Genomic DNA, 21,840 nt, shown 5'->3' with positions numbered 1-21,840 from the left:
GATACCATGCCGCACTTTACATGAATACCCCTCTCAGACACAGTCCTTGTTTTAGCCCCTTAATGCCAAGCGCCAGACAGGGTAACAACAAGTACCATCTTTTAACGTCTTTTGGTATGACGCGGCCGGGGATCGAACCCCGGACCTTCCGCTCTCCGGGCGGACGCTCTACCACCAGACCTTGGAGGCCGTCTCATGACTATTGGACGGGGCTCAGACCACCCGGCCACCTTGCACAGATGTCGACATCTCAAAGTTACACACAACACAGAAAGATGGAATCGATGTAAACAGATTTATTCCTCTACATGAGGATAACAAAGCGAGCAACAGGTGAAATGGCATGAAATGGGTGACATGAATCCAGTATCTACAGACATGAATTGGCTGATCAACTCTCCAGTGTCTACAGACACGACGAGGCCCATCACCTCTCCAGGATCTGCTGGAACTGTACAGGGATGCGATTCTTCTTGAGGAACTCCACCTCACACCTGTGCTGGGGAATCTGGAAGTGGACAGATGGTTTCATCCAACCAAATGACAGACAGGGTACTGACAGGACAAATTTGTACAATCACTAAATGGTGTACATGGAGTTAGTGAGGTAGTGAGAGTGAGGTAGTGAGTGAGTGAGTGTGAGAGGCAGGTGTATAACACCAGTTACACTACAGCATGTCAGGAAGCAAACAGTCAGCTATATTCCAGCTACATCATGGGGGCCTTTAAATAACCCGAGTCAAGTCTGGGCCCAGCAACTAATGGCCAAGAAGAGCAGCAGGACCTCCATCAGATCATGATGGCAGGCAACGAACCAAGTCACCAGTCTTACCTACTGTTTTGCCCAGTTTTAGACTCAGTGAAGAATGAAAAACCAGCAATTCTGCTGGAAACAGAGGATAACAGAGGACACCAGAGGATAACAGAGGATAAAAGAGGATAACAGGGGATAAAAGAGGATAACAGGGGATAACAGGATAACAGAGGACACCAGAGGATAACAGAGGACACCAGAGGATAACAGGATTACAGAGGACACCAGAGGATAACAGAGGACACCAGAGGATAACAGAGGACACAAGAGGATAACAGGATTACAGAGGACACAAGAGGATAACAGGATTACAGAGGACACCAGAGGATAACAGGATTACAGAGGACACCAGAGGATAACAGGATAACAGAGGACACCAGAGGATAAAAGAGGATAAAAGAGGATAACAGAGGACACCAGAGGATATCGGAGGATAAAAGAGGACACCAGAGGATAACAGAGGACACCAGAGGATAACAGAGGATAAAATAGGATAACAGAGGACACCAGAGGATAACGGAGGATAAAAGAGGATAACGGAGGATAAAAGAGGATACAGAGGACACCAGAGGATAACAGGGGATAACAGAGGATATCAGAGGACACCAGAGGATAACAGAGGACACCAGAGGATAACAGAGGATAAAAGTGGATAACAGGACACCAGAGGACAACAGAGGATAAAAGACGATAACAGAGGATAACAGAGGATATCAGAGGACAACAGAGGATATCAGAGGATATACATGTTCAAAGGACATTACTCTGAAACAGTAATTTGTTTCTCTGCTCATTTGTCAATGTGGGTAAATTCACTTGGAACAGTACCACCCATGTTAACCGGGTACCAGTGAAATAGTGGCAAATGTATAACAAATACCCTTTTGGGCAAATCAAATATTGTTGTTATTATTATCATTATGATGATGATGATGATGATGATGATTATTATTATTATTATATTCGCTGTATTAAGTACCCTCCGGTAATAAGCGTCCCTCTGACCTACTTCTTGACCAATCTGTAAGTGATCTTTATAAGTGTACACAGACTGAAACTTTGCACGACAGTCCCCATGTTTCAGTGTGTCGCAGTGCAGAAGGGAATACAATTGCCTTGTAACCACAGTAAACTACATTAGTGACGAACATACTTATAATGAACAAGCAGATATAACAAAATGTTTGTTTGGTCCCAGACATTACTGTATATCACATTAAACTGATGTCAACAAACAGCCTATCAAAACATCAACAGCTATGAGCAGTTGTTCAAAGCGACCAATAAGAATTAGAGGCAAGACATCAACTGGATTAAGTACTGACACCCTGTCCTCACCTTATAGTCCTCAATTAACAATAGTAATACAGTGATTAGGCTCTAACCCTTGGAGTGGGTACATTCTGTCTAACATGCCATGACCAAAGTGAGGAAATTCTGTATTCATATAAATACATTGTCAGACACACCTCGCAAGCGGAAAGATTCAGACATTGACGTCTCCAGCTGAAGAGTCACATGACTTGATCCAAGATGTCTGACAGTTGAAAAGCTAATAACAAACTACAATTATAAAGATCTAAAATGACTGGTTCCTTTGAGTTCCTTATAACTGTAAATTACTGTATATGGAACAAATTTTAGTTCATTGACTTTTGAACTAAGTTCACAAAAGCTTGATTGCTCAAACAAATTTCACTCTATAGTTTGTTAGGTCACCTTTGTTAGGTTTCAGGGGCGCATATTACAGTGAATAGGGCATGTAATAGGGGAACACTCAGAGAGCTGGTGTCTGCCCTGACTGAAGTAATACACTACCATCCTCCTCCAGAAGCCCTTCCTGTAGGCCTTGAGTGCAGACAGCAGCGGACTGTACATGGAGTGGTGCTGCTGGAGTTTCACCAGGTGGGCCTGCACACACAGCCTGCCAAGGAACAGACAGGTATCAGTTGGTTTCTTGTTTCACGCCACACTCCACAATATTCCAGACGCATCCTATGTCCTCCAAATAAAAGAGTCTGAGTGTTTGTTTGTTTGTTTGTTGTTTAACGCCACACTCGACAATATTCCAGCCACATCCTATGTCCTCAAAGTAAATGAGTCTGAGTGAGTGTTTGTTTGTTTGTTGTTTAACGCCACACTCGACAATATTCCAGCCACATCCTATGTCCTCAAAGTAAATGAGTCTGAGTGAGTGTTTGTTTGTTTGTTGTTTAACGCCACACTCAGTAATATTCCAGCTAAATGATGGCAGTATGAAAATAATCGATTCTTGACCAGACAATCCAGTGACTGACATCATGAGCATCAATCTACTCAAAAGGGATACGATGACATGCGTCAATCAAGTCACCAAGCCTGACCACCCGATCCCGCCTTTTACGGAAAGAATGGGTTGCTGAAGACCTGTTCTACTCCGGATGGGGGACTGGCAGTTTTTTGTTAATAATTGCCACATTAAGAAATATTCAAGCAAAAACACAACGGTCTGTAAATAAGTGAGTCTGGACTAGTGATTGATATAATGAGCAATGTCCATGCTGCTGGGGTTTGATGACATACAATCAACCAATTCACCAAGACTGACCATCTAATCCACATAGTCGGGACGTATATGGACGGGACCTGTTCTAGATCTTGTTTGTTTACTGTGGCACTCAGCAGTATGTATATACATATATATATATACAAGGACACAGTATACTGACCTCTCCTTAGTTTTAGTCGAGACAGGTAACAACAAGCATCTTTAAACGTCTTTTGTTATAAAACATGTCCGGGGATCAGACGCAAGACTTCCGCTGTCTGGGCAGACAATCTATCCTCTATACAATAGAGGCAGCCTGTATATAATCAAGACCTGGAAAACCAGTGGTTGATATCATGAGCAAACTCCCCACACCGTCAGGGTGTGATGAGACAATCAACCAAGTCACTGAGTCTGATCACGACATCACTTTTTCCGTCTCTGATGACAAGCAAAGTCTGCTGGGGACCTAATCTAAACCAGAATCTTCATGAGGGATAAACATCAAATTTCAACTATCCAAACATTTCAACCACTCAGGTTGCAGCACAACTCGTTGTTTTTTCAATACGTTTATCTATGATTCTAATGACCAGGTTTCCTTACCATTTGACAAGAGGTAACGGCAACAGAGACGAGCCTCCATCCTCATCAACGGCTTGCTGGAACACACACATCAGGTTCAGGATGAAATGTCCTGTTGGAGAACATCACTTACCTCTCATAGCAGTTATACTTTCAAGCTTTTTCCATGACTGAATTAATGAGTGAGTGAGTTGGGTTTAACACTGCTTTTAACAGTATTCCAGTTATATCGCGGCGTGTCAGCTTAATGTGGGAGGAAAGCCCGAAGTGATGCAGGTCTCAGACGTTTACCACTTCTGTGAAACCCACGAGCACGGGTATGGTGCTGACAAACCTAGAAACATAATCGGGGCGAACCGGGATTCGAACCCACAATCATAGGTTTCTGGCGTGCCCAAGGGACGCAACTCTGCACAGCGTATCGCGGCGCCTTAGACGACTGGGCCACCTGTGCCCCCCATGACTGAATTAAGTCAGGAGGGGACATTTAAAAGCATCTTCGTTAATCCAGTGTATCAAATCTCCATTCTATTAAGATAGATACCCTGGAACCATGAGACACCATGTTTTAAGTCTGGTTTGGTTGGTTGTTTGTTTGTTGTTCAACGCCGCACTCAGCAATATTCCATATATTTGAAGGCCGTCTGTAAATAATTGAGTCTGGACCAGACAATCCAGTGATTGACATCATGAGCATTGATCCACGCAATTGGGGTCAATGACATGCATCAACCAAGTCAGCTAGCCTGACCACCTGATCCCGTTAGTCACCTCTTACGACAAGCATAGTCGCCTTTTACGGCAAGCATGGGTTGCTGAAGACCTATTCTACGCCAGATCTTCGCGGGTTTAAGTCTGGTTTGAGTGACATGATAAATAAAAGTCCAATCAAATGACAAAGACCTTTCATGAGTGAAACAAGAGGTTATATCAACAGTACTCGACCAAACCTGTCTCAAATACAACTGGACTGTTCAGTAGCTTCAGGACTTGGGACAACATCTTTTCCAGCTAAATAGAGAATCTCAGTGTCCTAAGTGTAAAAAGTACTGCTAACAGCTTCAGTAGCAGAGCCATTAGTGACGTCATTTGATTGTGACGTCATGGTAACCAATGATGTCAAAATGGTCTGCAAAGCATTGTATTGCAATTTCATTGCAGCGATATCTACAATGTAGATACCCCAGTATCCCTTGATCTCACGCAAGCCAGTTTTGGATGATGAAGGTTTATTCGTAACAGCCTGCTGATTCGATAAAATATATGGTGATGTACACTAACTTGCATTTTGTTGAGCGATGGAAGTTATTGATAAGAGAGATGAATCTGATGACTTCACTTTTCGAAACAAACAGTGGCAAATGGTTCCAAGATATAAAACATAATATATACTACTGAAAAGAAATAAATTCTTTCATATCACTTCTTGTGGGTAGTATAATACAATCTCATTCATAAAAGACTAGAGACATGACACATTAGCCACTTGGGGTTGATAGAATTACTTTCTATTTGTAAACTTAGGGCTGGGCAAATCAGGAAACCTAGATATAATGGGAAAAAACATCCTATCAAGATTACATATTGTGAAACAAACCTTCACATTGGCCTTGACCTTGAAGTGAAGGTAGCTGGCAAGGTTGAGGATGACCTCTGAAATATGAACATGGCATTATCCGATTCAGGCGGAGTAGCTGTGTTTGATGTGGAGAATTATTTTCTATTCATCAGTTAGTATTGCAACAGAGTATATTGGAGATGAGTACCATTTTCGGATTGTTTGCGTAAGGTACAGATCACTTAGTAATAAATGCATGTCTAAGTGCTATCTATTGCTCAAAGCAGCCCATTTTTAATATGATTGTTGCATCTACAAATATGCAGAATATTCCAGCTGTATGACATAATGAGCATTTAATTACACAATTGGTATACGATGACACGCATCAACTAAGACCACCTTATCCCGTTAGTCGCCCGTTACGACAAGCATAGTCACCCCTTACGACAAGCATAGTCCCTTTCTTACGACAAACATAGTCGCCTCTTACGACAAGCATAGTCACCTCTTACGACAAGCATAGTCGCCTCTTACGACAAGCTATTGATATCATGAGCAGCAGTCCACATCATTAGGGTGTGATGACACGCTGTCAACCAAGTCAGGGTCTGTCCAATACATTCCTCTCATGTCCAGCAGGACTCACCTATCAGGAAGCGATGGTTGTTCCTGCGTGAGGCCGGCCAGGAGTTGAGGACGAAGCAGTGGAGCTTGTAGGCCGCCAGCAGGAACACTCGGTACGTGCTGACGATCCTCCTGGCCACGCTGTTGATCTGCCACAGAGACAGGGGTCAGCAACAGGAGCAGGCTTGGAATACTTGAGTGAACACCCACTGGTTAACACAGACTACGACACTGGTGAACACCCACTATGACACTGAACACCGACTGTGACACTAGTGAACACCTACTATGACACTGAACACCGACTGTGACACTAGTGAACACCTACTATGACACTGAACACCGACACTAGTGAACACCTACTATGACACTGAACACCGACACTAGTGAACACCTACTATGACACTGAACACCTACACTAGTGAACACCTACTATGACACTGAACACCGACACTAGTGAACACCTACTATGACACTGAACACCGACACTAGTGAACACCTACTATGACACTGAACACCGACACTAGTGAACACCTACTATGACACTGAACACCGACTGTGACACTAGTGAACACCGACTGTGAGTCTAGTGAACACCTACTTTGACACTGGTGAACACCTACTACGACACTGGTGAACGCCTACTACGACACTGGTGAACACCTACTATGACATTGGTGAACACCTATGACACTGGTGAACACCTACTACGACACTGGTGAACATCTACTACGACATTGGTGAACACCTACAACACTAGTGAACACCTACTGCGACACTGAACACCAACTACGACACTGGTGAACACAGAGCACGCAGACACATCACATGCAGACATAGCACGCAGACACATAGCATGCAGACACATAGCATGCAGACACAGCATGCAGACATATAGCATGCAGACACATAGCATGCAAACACAGAGCACGCAGACAGAGGACGCAGACACAGAGCACGCAGACACATAGCACACAGACACAGCACGCACACAAAGCACGCAGACACAAAGCACGCAAACACAGAGCACGCAAACACAGAGCACGCAGACACATAGCATGCAAACACAGAGCACGCAGACACAGAGCATGCAGACACAGCACGCACACAAAGCCGCAGACACAACGCACGCAAACACAGAGCATGCAGACACAGAGCACGCAGACACATAGCACACACACACAGCACGCACACAAAGCACGCAGACACAAAGCACGCAAACACAAAGCACGCAGACACAAAGCACGCAAACACAGAGCACGCAAACACAGAGCACGCAGACACAGCACGCAGACACAGAGCATGCAGACACAGAGCATGCAGACACAGAGCACGCAGACAGAGGACGCAGACACAGAGCATGCAAACACAGAGCACGCAGACACAGAGCATGCAAACACAGAGCATGCAGACAGAGGACGCAGACAAAGAGCATGCAAACACAGAGCATGCAAACACAGAGCACGCAGACACAGAGCACGCAGACACAGAGCATGCAGACACATAGCATGCAGACACAGAGCACGCAGACAGAGGACGCAGACACAGAGCATGCAAACACAGAGCACACAGACACAGAGCACGCAGGCACAGAGCATGCAGACACAGAGCATGCAGACACAGAGCATGCAGACACAGAGCATGCAGACAGAGGACGCAGACACAGAGCATGCAAACACAGAGCATGCAAACACAGAGCACGCAGACACAGAGCACGCAGACACAGAGCATGCAGACACAGAGCACGCAGACAGAGGACGCAGACACAGAGCATGCAAACACAGAGCACACAGACACAGAGCACGCAGGCACAGAGCATGCAGACACAGAGCACGCAGACACAGAGCATGCAGACACAGAGCATGCAGACACAGAGCACGCAGACACAGAGCACGCAGGCACAGAGCATGCAGACACAGAGCATGCAGACACAGAGCATGCAGACACAGAGCATGCAGACAGAGGACGCAGACACAGAGCATGCAAACACAGAGCATGCAAACACAGAGCACGCAGACACAGAGCACGCAGACACACAGCATGCAGACACAGAGCACGCAGACAGAGGACGCAGACACAGAGCATGCAAACACAGAGCACACAGACACAGAGCACGCAGGCACAGAGCATGCAGACACAGAGCATGCAGACACAGAGCATGCAGACACAGCACACAGACACAGAGCACGCAGACACAGAGCATGCAGACACAGAGCATGGAGACACAGAGCATGCAGACACAGAGCACACAGAGCATGCAGACACAGAGCACACAGACACAGAGCACGCAGACACAGAGCATGCAAACACAAAGCACGCAGACACAGAGCATGAAGACACAGAGCACGCAGACACAGAGCACACAGACAGAGCACATAGACACATAGCACACAGACACATAGCACACAGACAGAGCACGCAGACACATAGGACACAGACACAGAGCACGCAGACAAAGAGCACGCAGACACATAGCACGCAGACACAGAGCATGCAAACACAAAGCACGCAGACAGAGCACGCAGACACAGAGCACACAGACAGAGCACGCAGACACATAGCACACAGACACCTAGCACACAGACAGAGCACGCAGACACATAGCACACAGACACAGAGCACGCAGACACAGAGCTAGCAGACACAGAGCACGCACACATAGAGCACGCAGACACAGAGCACGCAGACACAGACACAGAGCATGCAAACACAAAGCACGCAGACACAGCATGCAGACACAGAGCATGCAGACACAGAGCACACAGACACAGAGCACGCAGACAGAGCATGCAGACACAGAGCATGCAGACACAGAGCATGCAGACACAGAGCACACAGAGCATGCAGACACAGAGCACACAGACACAGAGCACGCAGACACAGAGCATGCAAACACAAAGCACGCAGACAGAGCACATAGACACATAGCACACAGACACAGAGCATGAAGACACAGAGCACGCAGACACAGAGCACACAGACAGAGCACATAGACACATAGCACACAGACACATAGCACACAGACAGAGCACGCAGACACATAGGACACAGACACAGAGCACGCAGACACAGAGCATGCAGACACAGAGCACACAGACAAAGAGCACGCAGACACATAGCACGCAGACACAGAGCATGCAAACACAAAGCACGCAGACAGAGCACGCAGACACAGAGCACACAGACAGAGCACGCAGACACATAGCACACAGACACCTAGCACACAGACAGAGCACGCAGACACATAGCACACAGACACAGAGCACGCAGACACAGAGCACGCAGACACAGAGCACGCACACACAGAGCACGCAGACACAGAGCACGCAGACACAGACACAGAGCATGCAAACACAAAGCACGCAGACACAGCATGAAGACACAGAGCACGCAGACACATAGCACACAGACAGAGCACGCAGACACAGAGCACACAGACACATAGCACACAGACAGAGCACGCAGACACAGAGCATGCAGACACAGAGCGTGCAGACACAGACACAGACACAGAGCATGCAGACACACAGACACAGAGCACACAGACACAGAGCATGCAGACACAGACACAGACACAGAGCACGCAGACACACAGACACAGAGCGTGCAGACACAGACACAGACACAGAGCACGCAGACACACAGACACAGAGCACACAGACACAGAGCACGCAGACACACAGACACAGAGCACACAGACACAGAGCACGCAGACACACAGACACAGAGCACACAGACACAGAGCACACAGACACATAGCACGCAGACACAGAGCGTGCAGACACAGAGCATGCAGACACAGACACAGACACAGACACAGAGCATGCAGACACAGAGCGTGCAGACACAGACACAGACACAGACACAGAGCGTGCAGACACAGACACAGACACAGAGCGTGCAGACACAGACACAGACACAGAGCATGCAGACACAGAGCGTGCAGACACAGACACAGACACAGAGCATGCAGACACAGACACAGACACAGAGCATGCAGACACAGAGCGTGCAGACACAGAGCATGCAGACACAGACACAGACACAGAGCATGCAGACACAGAGCGTGCAGACACAGACACAGACACAGAGCATGCAGACACAGAGCGTGCAGACACAGACACAGACACAGAGCATGCAGACACAGAGCGTGCAGACACAGACACAGACACAGAGCGTGCAGACACAGAGCGTGCAGACACAGACACAGACACAGAGCATGCAGACACAGAGCGTGCAGACACAGACACAGACACAGAGCATGCAGACACAGACACAGACACAGAGCATGCAGACACAGAGCGTGCAGACACAGACACAGACACAGAGCATGCAGACACAGACACAGACACAGAGCATGCAGACACAGACACAGACACAGACACAGAGCATGCAGACACAGACACAGACACAGAGCATGCAGACACAGACACAGACACAGAGCATGCAGACACAGCACGCAGACACAGAGCGTGCAGACACAGACACAGACACAGAGCATGCAGACACAGACACAGAGCACACAGACACAGAGCACACAGACACAGAGCGTGCAGACACAGAGCGTGCAGACACAGACACAGACACAGAGCATGCAGACACAGACACAGACACAGAGCATGCAGACACAGACACAGACACAGAGCATGCAGACACAGACACAGACACAGAGCATGCAGACACAGACACAGACACAGACACAGAGCATGCAGACACAGACACAGACACAGACACAGAGCATGCAGACACAGACACAGAGCATGCAGACACAGAGCGTGCAGACACAGACACAGACACAGAGCGTGCAGACACAGAGCGTGCAGACACAGACACAGACACAGAGCATGCAGACACAGACACAGACACAGAGCGTGCAGACACAGACACAGACACAGAGCATGCAGACACAGACACAGACACAGAGCATGCAGACACAGACACAGACACAGACACAGAGCATGCAGACACAGACACAGACACAGAGCATGCAGACACAGACACAGACACAGAGCATGCAGACACAGACACAGACACAGACACAGAGCATGCAGACACAGACACAGACACAGAGCATGCAGACACAGACACAGAGCACGCAGACACTCACCTGTGGGTCCATGTACATCCCGTGACATTTGTACCTCAAGAACCTGACAACAAACAGACCCATGGTCAGTGCTTCTCATGTTCTGATGTAATACGCTTTGTGTACTTGCTGTTGTGGTATTCCAGCTATATTACAGTCAAGGTAAACACCTGGATAATATTTCCAGTATTTATCAGATCTCGGCCTCCTCACAGCTGAACCAATTACATAATGTTAGGCTGTGTAGAGGTGACTTGCATTTCACTGATAACAGGACCACTATAGAAGAAGTGTTTGTTTGTTTGTTGTTTAACGCTGCACAATATTCCAGCAGCATGACATAATGAGTTTTTATCTACACAATTGGGATATGATGACATACATCAACTTAGTCAACTAAGACCACCTTATCCCGTTAGACCTCCCTTTCGACAAGCATAATTGCCTCTTACTGCAAGCAGACCCCTTGAAGACCCAGGGTAGAGGTCTTCAGCAACCAATTACTGGATTGTATGGTTCACAAATGATTATTTACAGACTGTCGTCATATAGCTGGAATTAGACCCGTGAAGAGCCAGGGTAGAATAGGTCTTCAGCAACCCCTGCTTGCTGTAAAAGGCGACTATGCTTGTCGTAAGAGGCGACTAACAGGATGAGTTGGTCAGGCTCGCTGACTTAGTTGATGCATGTCTTTGTATCCCACTTGCGTGGATCGGTGCTCATGATATCTGTCACTGGGTTGTCTGATCAAGACTCAATTATTTACAGACCGCCGTCATATAACTGGAATATTGATGAGTGCGGCATTAAACAACAACAACAAACAAACTTACGGCTAGCATGTGTTGCTGAAGATTATTTCTTCACCTGGATCTTCACAGGTCTATAGAATAAGTGGCTTCAATGTTTAGATCAACATTATAGCATTAAATTCAATGTTTATCTACCTCTCAATTTAGAATCCAAGATTTTGAACAAATTTTCCCCAATTTGCCTGCTAGGGGCATTCAGACAAACACCCAAACATATATCCTTGCTCCCCAAGAATATCAGTGGTCTGAGTGAGAGAGTGAGTATGGTTTTACGCCCATTTAAGCAATATTCCAGCAATATCACAGTGGGGGACACCAGAAATTGGCTACACACATTGTACCCATGTTGGGAATCGAACCCGGGTCTTGGGCGTGATGAGTGAACGCTTTAACCACTAGGCTACCCGACGCCCCTTTAGTGGTCAGAATTTACTGTTGAGTGCACACTGATCCAGTGATGGGTAATAGTAGCACTTAGAGCATGCCCTTGTGTGGAAATATGAACATATATGGCCTATTATTATTATTATTATTATTTATTTTCCAGCTTTTCATTTATTTTATTCAATGTTACTGTTTGCTGACGTCCTCACATAAGCAGCTTGTTCTTCATGGAGACACCGGGTTGAGTAGAGAATTCTATCGTGATTGTGTCTCGGATGGCTGGAAAATATAATTGAGTGAGTGAGTTGGATTCGAATCTGCTTTGAATGGTATTCCAGTTCCTTCACAGCTTGGTCAGCTTAATGTGGGAGATAGAAGCCTGAAGTGAGGCAGGTCTAAGACGTCCACCACTTTGGTGAAACCCACAATCATGGGTGTGGTGCAGACAGACCAGAAAACATCCAAGACGAATCTGGGATTGGAACTCATGATCTTAGGTTACTGGCAGCCCTAAGGGATGCAACTCTGTACATTGAATTGTGGCACCCTAGACAACTAGGCCACCATGGGTGGTTGGTTGATTGGATGAATGAGTGAGTAAGTGGGTGGGTAAGTGGGTGGGTGAGTGAGTGAGTGAGTGAGTGAGTGAGTGTTTGAGTGAGTGTTTGAGTGAGTGAGTGAGTGAGTGTTTGAGTGAGTGAGTGAGTGAGTGTTTGAGTGAGTGTTTGAGTGAGTGAGTGAGTGAGTGTTTGAGTGAGTGTTTGAGTGTGTGTTTGAGTGAGTGTTTGATTCAGTGTTTGAGTGAGTGTTTAAGTGAGTGTTTGAGTGAGTGTTTGAGTGAGTGAGTGAGTGAGTGCTTTATGTTTAACATTTCTTTACAAATGTCTGTCTGGGGACACCAGAAAAGGGCTTCACACGTTCTGGCACACTTAGTTGCCTCCTAAGACAAGCATAAGTTATTTCGGAAGCATTCCATGCCAGGATACCCACGGGGGAGCAACAGTACAAATCAGACAATCTTCACATAAACAGCTTGAGACTGAGTATTGGTGAGCGCCCACCTTGCCCAGCGTATCTGTCGTAGTCCACCATCACCTCCAGGCTGTGCGTGTTGAACAGCATCCCACACCACGGGAACTCTGCAGACAAGTCTCTCAAACTGTTATTGTTGTCTGCTTTGTGATACACCTCTTCTACATACTTTAGATAGGATGAAAATCAACTAACGCGGTTCAGAAAACAAATATTTCAAAACGATGACCAAAGGGCAAATAATTTGAAGTAAGAAACACAAGTGTAGCATGTACATAGCATTCAGAAGTGATTACTTACTCCTAATGTTGTAAACTGGAGCAATCTTTAGCATGAAAGTGTAAAAAACAGATAGGAAAACAATTCTATATTTGGGCGGCCTTATTCTCTCAGGATGGAACACCTCAATGTTTAGTAGACCACCTACCCTCACTGTCTACAGAAGGAACTAGACCTTGCTCAGGATGGAGCATCTCTATGTTCAATAGACCACCTACCCTCACTGTCTACAGAAGGAACTATACCTTGCTCAGGATGGAGCGTCTCTATGTTCAATAGGCCACCTACCCTCACTGTCTACAGAAGGAACTAGGCCTTGCTCAGGATGGAGCGTCTCTATGTTCAATAGGCCACCTACCCTCACTGTCTACAGAAGGAACAAGACCTTGCTCAGGATGGAGCGTCTCTATGTTCAATAGGCCACCTACCCTCACTGTCTACAGAAGGAACAAGACCTTGCTCAGGATGGAACACCTATATGTTCAATAGGCCACCTACCCTCACTGTCTACAGAAGGAACTAGACCTTGCTCAGGATGGAGCGTCTCTATGTTCAATAGGCCACCTACCCTCACTGTCTACAGAAGGAACTAGGCCTTGCTCAGGATGGAGCATCTCAATGTTCAATAGGTCACCTACCCTCACTGTCTACAGAAGGAACAAGATCTTGCTCAGGATGGAACACCTCAATGTTTAGTAGGCCACCTACCCTCACTGTCTACAGAAGGAACTAGACCTTGCTCAGGATGGAACACCTCTATGTTCAATAGGCCACCTACCCTCACTGTCTACAGAAGGAACAAGACCTTGCTCAGGATGGAACACCTCTATGTTCAATAGGCCACCTACCCTCACTGTCTACATAAGGAACAAGACCTTGCTCAGGATGGAACACCTCTATGTTCAATAGGCCATCTACCCTCACTGTCTACAGAAGGAACTAGGCCTTGCTCAGGATGGAACACCTCTATGTTCAATAGGCCACCTACCCTCACTGTCTACAGAAGGAACTAGGCCTTGCTCAGGATGGAACACCTCTATGTTCAATAGGCCATCTATCCTCACTGTCTACAGAAGGAACAAGACCTCGCTCAGGATGGAGCATCTCAATGTCCAATAGGCCATCTACCCTCACTGTCTACAGAAGAAACTAGGCCTTGCTCAGGATGGAACATCTCTATGTTCAATAGGCCACCTACCCTCACTGTCTACAGAAGGAACTAGACCTTGCTCAGGATGGAACACCTCAAAGTTGAGAAGGACCTTGTCCATGTTGGATGTAAAGTTGTACTCCTTGTTGCCTGAAAGGAAAAGCAGCAAACTTAAATATCCAAGAAGCTGGACAGTCTTGTCCCTGGTGTGATGACTGCTTACCCTGTAGAGCAGTACTGAAGCATGGTGTGATGTCTGCTCACCCTGTAGAGCAGTACTGAAGCATTGTCTACTTACCCTGTAGAGCAGTATTGAAGCATGGTGTGATGTCTGCTCACCCTGTAGAGCAGTACTGAAGCATTGTCTACTTACCCTGTCGAGCAGTACTGAAGCATTGTCTACTTACCCTGTAGAGCAGTACTGAAGCATTGTCTACTTACCCTGTCGAGCAGTATTGAAGCATTGTCTACTTACCCTGTAGAGCAGTACTGAAGCATTGTCTACTTACCCTGTCGAGCAGTAGTGAAGCATTGTCTACTTACCCTGTAGAGCAGTACTGAAGCATTGTCTACTTACCCTGTCGAGCAGTTTTGAAGCATGGTGTGATGTCTACTTACCCTGTAGAGCAGTACTGAAGCATTGTCTACTTACCCTGTAGAGCAGTACTGAAGCATGATGTGATGTCTGCTTACCCTGTAGAGCAGTACTGAAGCATTGTCTACTCACCCTGTAGAGCAGTACTGAAGCATGGTGTGATGTCTGCTTACCCTGTAGAGCAGTACTGAAGCATTGTCTACTTACCCTGTAGAGCAGTATTGAAGCATGGTGTGATGTATGCTTACCCTGTAGAGCAGTATTGAAGCATGGTGTGATGTATGCTTACCCTGTAGAGCAGTATTGAAGCATGGTGCGATGTATGCTTACCCTGTAGAGCAGTATTGAAGCATGGTGCAATGTATGCTTACCCTGTAGAGGAGTACTGAAGCATGGTGGCATGTATGCTTACCCTGTAGAGCAGTACTGAAGCATTGTCTACTTACCCTGTAGAGCAGTACTGAAGCATGGTGCGATGTATGCTTACCCTGTAGAGCAGTACTGAAGCATGGTGCGATGTCTGCTTACCCTGTAGCGCAGTACTGAAGCATGGTGCGATGTATGCTTACCCTGTAGAGCAGTACTGAAGCATGGTGAGATGCATGCTCACCCTGTAGAGCAGTATTGAAGCATGGTGTATTCTTACCCTGTAGAGCAGTACTGAAGCATGGTGTATTCTTACCCTGTAGAGCAATATTGAGGAAGTGCACAGCCTTGTCCCTGTGGGGGGTGATGTAGAGATTGTCATCCACGAGGCGCATCCGCAGCTCGTCCTCCTGAGCGGCGCCAAGCGTGAGCTGCTCCAGGTGTGCGGTGTACAAGCTGCACAACATGGTGGACAGGACAGACCCCTGCCCGATCCCCACCGTCTGCTGAAAGTACCCCCGGCCAATCTGCAGCAAAATAGGAGTTAAAACTTCAATGATTATCCAGCATTATGTATGTGGTGTACGAGACCTTCCTTGACAACTTGTAGATCGTATATGAGACCTATCTTGTCTACATGTAAGTCGTGTAGGAGACCTACCTTGACATGAACGGCATGTACGAGACCTACCTTGACAACATGTGCGTAGAGTACGAGACCTACCTTGACAACATGTACGTAGTGTACGAGACCTACCTTGACAACTTGTACATCGTACGAGACCTACCTTGACCAAGTGTACGTCGTGTATGGGACCTAACTTAAAAGTGGCTTTTAGACATCCTCCATTATCCAGGGTATTATACCTCCATTCAAACAAACAAACAAACAAACTAACTAAACGGTACTAAAACACCACTTGGCATCAGACCTCTCATAACCAAATTGTGTAAGAAACCTACCTTGATCGCGTGTATGTTGTGTGTCTTCATTCATCATATCAACTTCTAAATGACACACAAAGAAGAGACCTACCAAGACTACGTATGAGTTGAGTATGAGACGTACCTAGACGACGTATGAGCTGAACATGAAACGTACCTTGACTACGTATGAGTTGAGTATGAGACGTACCTAGACTACGTATGAGTTGAACATGAAACATACCTTGACTACGTATGAGTTGAACATGAAACGTACCTTGACTACGTATGAGTTGAAAAGGAAACGTACCTTGACTACGTATGAGTTGAGTATGAGACGTACCTTGACTACGTATGAGTTGAGTATGAGACCTACCTAGACTACATATGGGTTGAGTATGAGACGTACCTTGACTACGTATGAGTTGAGTATGAGACGTACCTAGACTACGTATGAGTTGAGTATGAGACGTACCTTGACTACGTATGAGTTGAGTATGAGACGTACCTAGACTACGTATGAGTTGAGTATGAGACGTACCTAGACTACGTATGAGTTGAGTATGAGACCTACCTTGACTACGTATGAGTTGAGTATGAGACCTACCTAGACTACGTATGAGTTGAGTATGAGACGTACCTTGACTACGTATGAGTTGAGTATGAGACCTACCTTGACTACCTATGAGTTGAGTATGAGACGTACCTTGACTATGTTGTTAAAGAGATGGCTCTTCACCACAGACACTAGGTGGTCGGCTGTGAGGTGTGGGTGCATCACCTGGGAGGAAGTGAGAGAGTGAGTGAGTGAGTGAGTTGGGTTTGATTGTATTTCAATCATATCATGGCATGTCTGCCTCATGTGGGAGGAAGAATGTCTGAGACGTTTCTCAGTCTGGTAAAACCCACAGGCATGGGTATGGCACTGACAAACACAATCAGGGTGAACAGAGAATCCGGTGCCAGAGACACTTGGCCAACGACGTCCCTACAAACCAATGCTGATCAGATGCGCATTCTATTCCATAGACAACACAAATACAGCATCTGTTTGATACAAGCCCAACAGTTGATAGGTTTGTAGAAAAAAATCTATTGATTTAAACATATTTTATTTAAAAAAGGGGAATGGGATTGGGTACAAGTTCTCCAAGTCCAACACTTCTCCCAGAATTGATTTACAGCTTGAGCTAAACATGAATGGACCAGAAAAAAAAAGAATAGGAAAGATAAGTGAACAGTGGGAACAATACAGTTTACATAAATGTCTTTGTGTTACGTATATAACACTGTGCATAATTGAAAACTGTTATGTTATCTTGTTCAGGTAAGTCCCCAATTCCATTGAATAACAAATTGAGATTAGCTGGTGTATCTTCGACTATACAGCTTAGGTTTCTAAGTAAAATGTCTCTTTCCTTATTAAACAAGTCACATTCTGAGAAAAAATTATATGTAGTAAATGTGAAAAAGAAAATTCTATTCGGCCTAGTCTTATGACCAGCACAGGTTGCTGGGGACCTTTTGAAACCCGGAACCTCAGGGGGCTTCCCAAGACTCACCTGGTCCACCAGGAGACAGTCGGTCAGCTGCTCGGAGCGACTCCGCATGTACCGGATGAAGTCCGGTTCGTATTCCCCGAGGGTGAAGGTCTCCCGATGGTAGGTACGTCTGAGTCGGTCCCCGGCCAGGAAAACACTTGCCCATCTTCGCGTTATGTATTCATCTTCGGACTGGGTATTACACGAGGGAACAAAGGAATTAAATACCACAGTAAACAACAAATTGAGAGTCTGCTTGTTTAATTATTTTTTTGTTTGTTCCTTTAATGCACAGCAACATTTGAATAATTAAATCTGTGCTGGAGTGAGTGAGTGAGTGAGTGAGTGAGTGAGTGAGTGAGTGAGTGAGTGAGTTGGGTTTAACGCCGCTTTTAACAGTATTCCAGTTATATTGCGGCGTGTCAGCTTAATGTGGGAGGAAAGCCCGAAGTGATGCAGGTCTCAGACGTTAACCACTTCGGTGAAACCCACGAGCACGGGTATGGTGCAGACAAACCTAGAAACATAATCGGGGCGAACCGGGATTCGAACACACAATCATAGGTTTCTGGCGTGCCCAAGGGACACAACTCTGCACAGCGAATCGCGGCGCCTTAGACGACTGGGCCACCCGTGCCCCAAAATCTGTGCTGGAGAAACCAGTGGATGATATCATGAAAAAAGTCACACACAATCAGGGTGTTACGACTCATAACATCACTCCTGACCACCAGTCCACTGTAATTGTCCACTGTAAAAAGTAAAGTCACTCAATAGCACAGTTTGCACCTTCATTGCCGGGTTTCCTTAATTTAAACTTCATAGAAAATATGGTCTGTGAGTGAGTGAGTGAGTGGGCAGGGTTGTAAGATGCTTTCAACAGTATTTAGTCCCATCCTTTCAGCCAGATCACATGGTGAAACCACTTTGGTGAAACCACTTTGGTGAAACCCCGAGCATTGACATTGTGCCTACATAACAAGAACCATAATCAGGGCTATTCTACAACATGAACCCATGATTATAGTGTCATAGCAACTGATTTACAACACCCATTGTCTGAAGAACATTTGATTGCAAAGGCTCATTACTCTGGAGCCATGACATCTATATGCCTTGAAACACTTAATTGCTGTTATTTATTAGATGCTAATCCTATTTGTTAATCCCCATTTTTGTGTACCTGACCGTCTGCCATCCTGCTGATGAATTACTGTTTACATTTATATTTATTACTTACTAAATGTCAGGTGACCTTGGCTATATAAGCCTTGGTCGAGAGAGACTGGGAGGAGAAAGAAAGGTCTTACCCTTAGCCTAGCTAGGGTTAGGCTAGGTGCTCCAGGGCACCTAGACAACAACAACTACCACTATGTGCTGACCTGGCACATAGTGTCTTTTGTATGTATATATCTACATGTATAAAGTAAAACTGTATATACCGCAAGCCATCATCTCCAAGTTGTCACTTCCTACAGGAACCATACGTCAGCCCCTTGCATATACGAGTATGCAAATTATTTATTAATCAACATCAGACCACACGCGTTGTTAATTGGATTCTGACACGGCTAAGGGAAGCAACTCCACATGCACAGTGAAACGAGGTGATTAAGATGGCTTTGGCTATCCATACCTCCACTAGAACCTGGGCTCATCAGGTGAAGATCAGGGTAAGAAATGGTCTTCTGAAACCATTCTTGTCGTAAGAGGTGATTAACAGAACAGGATTAATTGTTGAATGTCATCGTATCTCAATTTTTTAGATAGATTCTCATGATGTCAATCACTGGATTGTCTGGTCAAGATCTGACTATTTACAGACCGCCATAATATACCTGGAATATTGCTGAGTTTGGTACAAACAAAAACACATCACCCGTGATTAGTCTTCACCTGTAACAAGTCTCCAAATACAGTACCATACCTCTAAGATAGCCTTGACAATGAAGTATAGTTTCTCTTGTACTATAGTGTCAAAGCACTTGTTGATGTCAGTCTTCACGAAGTAGAGAGGCCTGTAACAAGAAATAGCAGATGTCAGGCACAGACAGTATTCTGTAACCAACATGCTGGCCTGTGGAAAAATGTGGCCTGTAACAAGACATCAGTCAGTAACACGTTACAGATGTCAGCCACAGACAGTATTCTGTAACCAACAGGCTGGTCTGTAACAAGACATCAGTCAGTAACACGTTACAGATGTCAGCCACAGACAGTATTCTGTAACCAACATGCTGGTCTGTAACAAGACATCAGTCAGTAACACGTTACAGATGTCAGGCACAGACAGTATTCTGTAACCAACATGCTGGTCTGTAACAAGACATCAGTCAGTAACACGTTACAGATGTCAGCCACAGACAGTATTCTGTAACCAACATGCTGGTCTGTGGAACAATGTGGTTTGTAACAAGACATCAGTCAGTAACACGTTACAGATGTCAGCCACAGACAGTATTCTGTAACCAACATACTGGTCTGTAACAAGACATCAGTCAGTAACACGTTACAGATGTCAGCCACAGACAGTATTCTGTAACCAACATGCTGGTCTGTAACAAGACATCAGTCAGTAACACGTTACAGATGTCAGCCACAGACAGTATTCTGTAACCAACATACTGGCCTGTAACAAGACATCAGTCAGTAACACGTTACAGATGTCAGCCACAGGCAGTATTCTGTAACCAACATACTGGTCTGTAACAAGACATCAGTCAGTACCACGTTACAGATGTCAGGCACAGACAGTATTCTGTAACCAACATACTGGTCTGTAACAAGACATCAGTCAGTAACACGTTACAGATGTCAGCCACAGACAGTATTCTGTAACCAACATGCTGGTCTGTAACAAGACATCAGTCAGTAACACGTTACAGATGTCAGGCACAGACAGTATTCTGTAACCAACATGCTGGTCTGTGGAACAATGTGGCCTGTAACAAGACATCAGTCAGTAACACGTTACAGATGTCAGGCACAGACAGTATTCTGTAACCAACATGCTGGTCTGTAACAAGACATCAGTCAGTAACACGTTACAGATGTCAGCCACAGACAGTATTCTGTAACCAACATGCTGGCCTGTAACAAGACATCAGTCAGTAACACGTTACAGATGTCAGCCACAGACAGTATTCTGTAACCAACATGCTGGCCTGTAACAAGACATCAGTCAGTAACACGTTACAGATGTCAGCCACAGACAGTATTCTGTAACCAACATGCTGGTCTGTAACAAGACATCAGTCAGTAACACGTTACAGATGTCAGCCACAGACAGTATTCTGTAACCAACATGCTGGTCTGTGGTACAATGTGGTCTGTAACAAGACATCCGTCAGTAACACGTTACAGATGTCAGCCACAGACAGTATTCTGTAACCAACATGCTGGCCTGTAACAAGACATCAGTCAGTAACACGTTACAGATGTCAGCCACAGACAGTATTCTGTAACCAACATGCTGGCCTGTAACAAGACATCAGTCAGTAACACGTTACAGATGTCAGCCACAGACAGTATTCTGTAACCAACATGCTGGTCTGTAACAA

General features: G+C 45.7%; 1 protein-coding gene across 5 annotated transcripts in view; it reads right to left on the bottom strand.

Moving 5' to 3' along the window:
• Window positions 1-281: 281 nt before the first annotated feature.
• The window catches only part of LOC124151156 (telomerase reverse transcriptase-like), a 72,972-nt gene continuing 51,413 nt past the window's right edge, over window positions 282-21,840 (bottom strand). For all 5 annotated transcript variants that reach the window (XM_048383009.1, XM_048383012.1, XM_048383010.1 and 2 more), the window contains 13 exons: window positions 20,208-20,298; window positions 18,302-18,472; window positions 17,446-17,520; window positions 16,132-16,342; window positions 14,903-15,004; window positions 13,455-13,532; window positions 12,603-12,672; window positions 11,219-11,261; window positions 6,134-6,260; window positions 5,524-5,579; window positions 3,948-4,003; window positions 2,633-2,738; window positions 282-508 (listed from right to left, as the gene is read on the bottom strand). In XM_048383009.1, coding sequence (XP_048238966.1) covers window positions 428-508; window positions 2,633-2,738; window positions 3,948-4,003; window positions 5,524-5,579; window positions 6,134-6,260; window positions 11,219-11,261; window positions 12,603-12,672; window positions 13,455-13,532; window positions 14,903-15,004; window positions 16,132-16,342; window positions 17,446-17,520; window positions 18,302-18,472; window positions 20,208-20,298 — 1,267 coding nt within the window. In that variant the 3' untranslated portion in view covers window positions 282-427. The remainder of the gene's footprint in view (window positions 509-2,632; window positions 2,739-3,947; window positions 4,004-5,523; window positions 5,580-6,133; window positions 6,261-11,218; window positions 11,262-12,602; window positions 12,673-13,454; window positions 13,533-14,902; window positions 15,005-16,131; window positions 16,343-17,445; window positions 17,521-18,301; window positions 18,473-20,207; window positions 20,299-21,840) is intronic.

Source organism: Haliotis rufescens, unplaced genomic scaffold (genome assembly GCF_023055435.1).
Source record: "Haliotis rufescens isolate VD_foot unplaced genomic scaffold, xgHalRufe1.0.p SCAF_43, whole genome shotgun sequence".
Lineage (NCBI taxonomy): Eukaryota > Metazoa > Mollusca > Gastropoda > Lepetellida > Haliotidae > Haliotis > Haliotis rufescens.
Note: the sequence above shows the minus strand (reverse complement) of the source record. Positions and strands in the feature narration are given on the sequence as shown.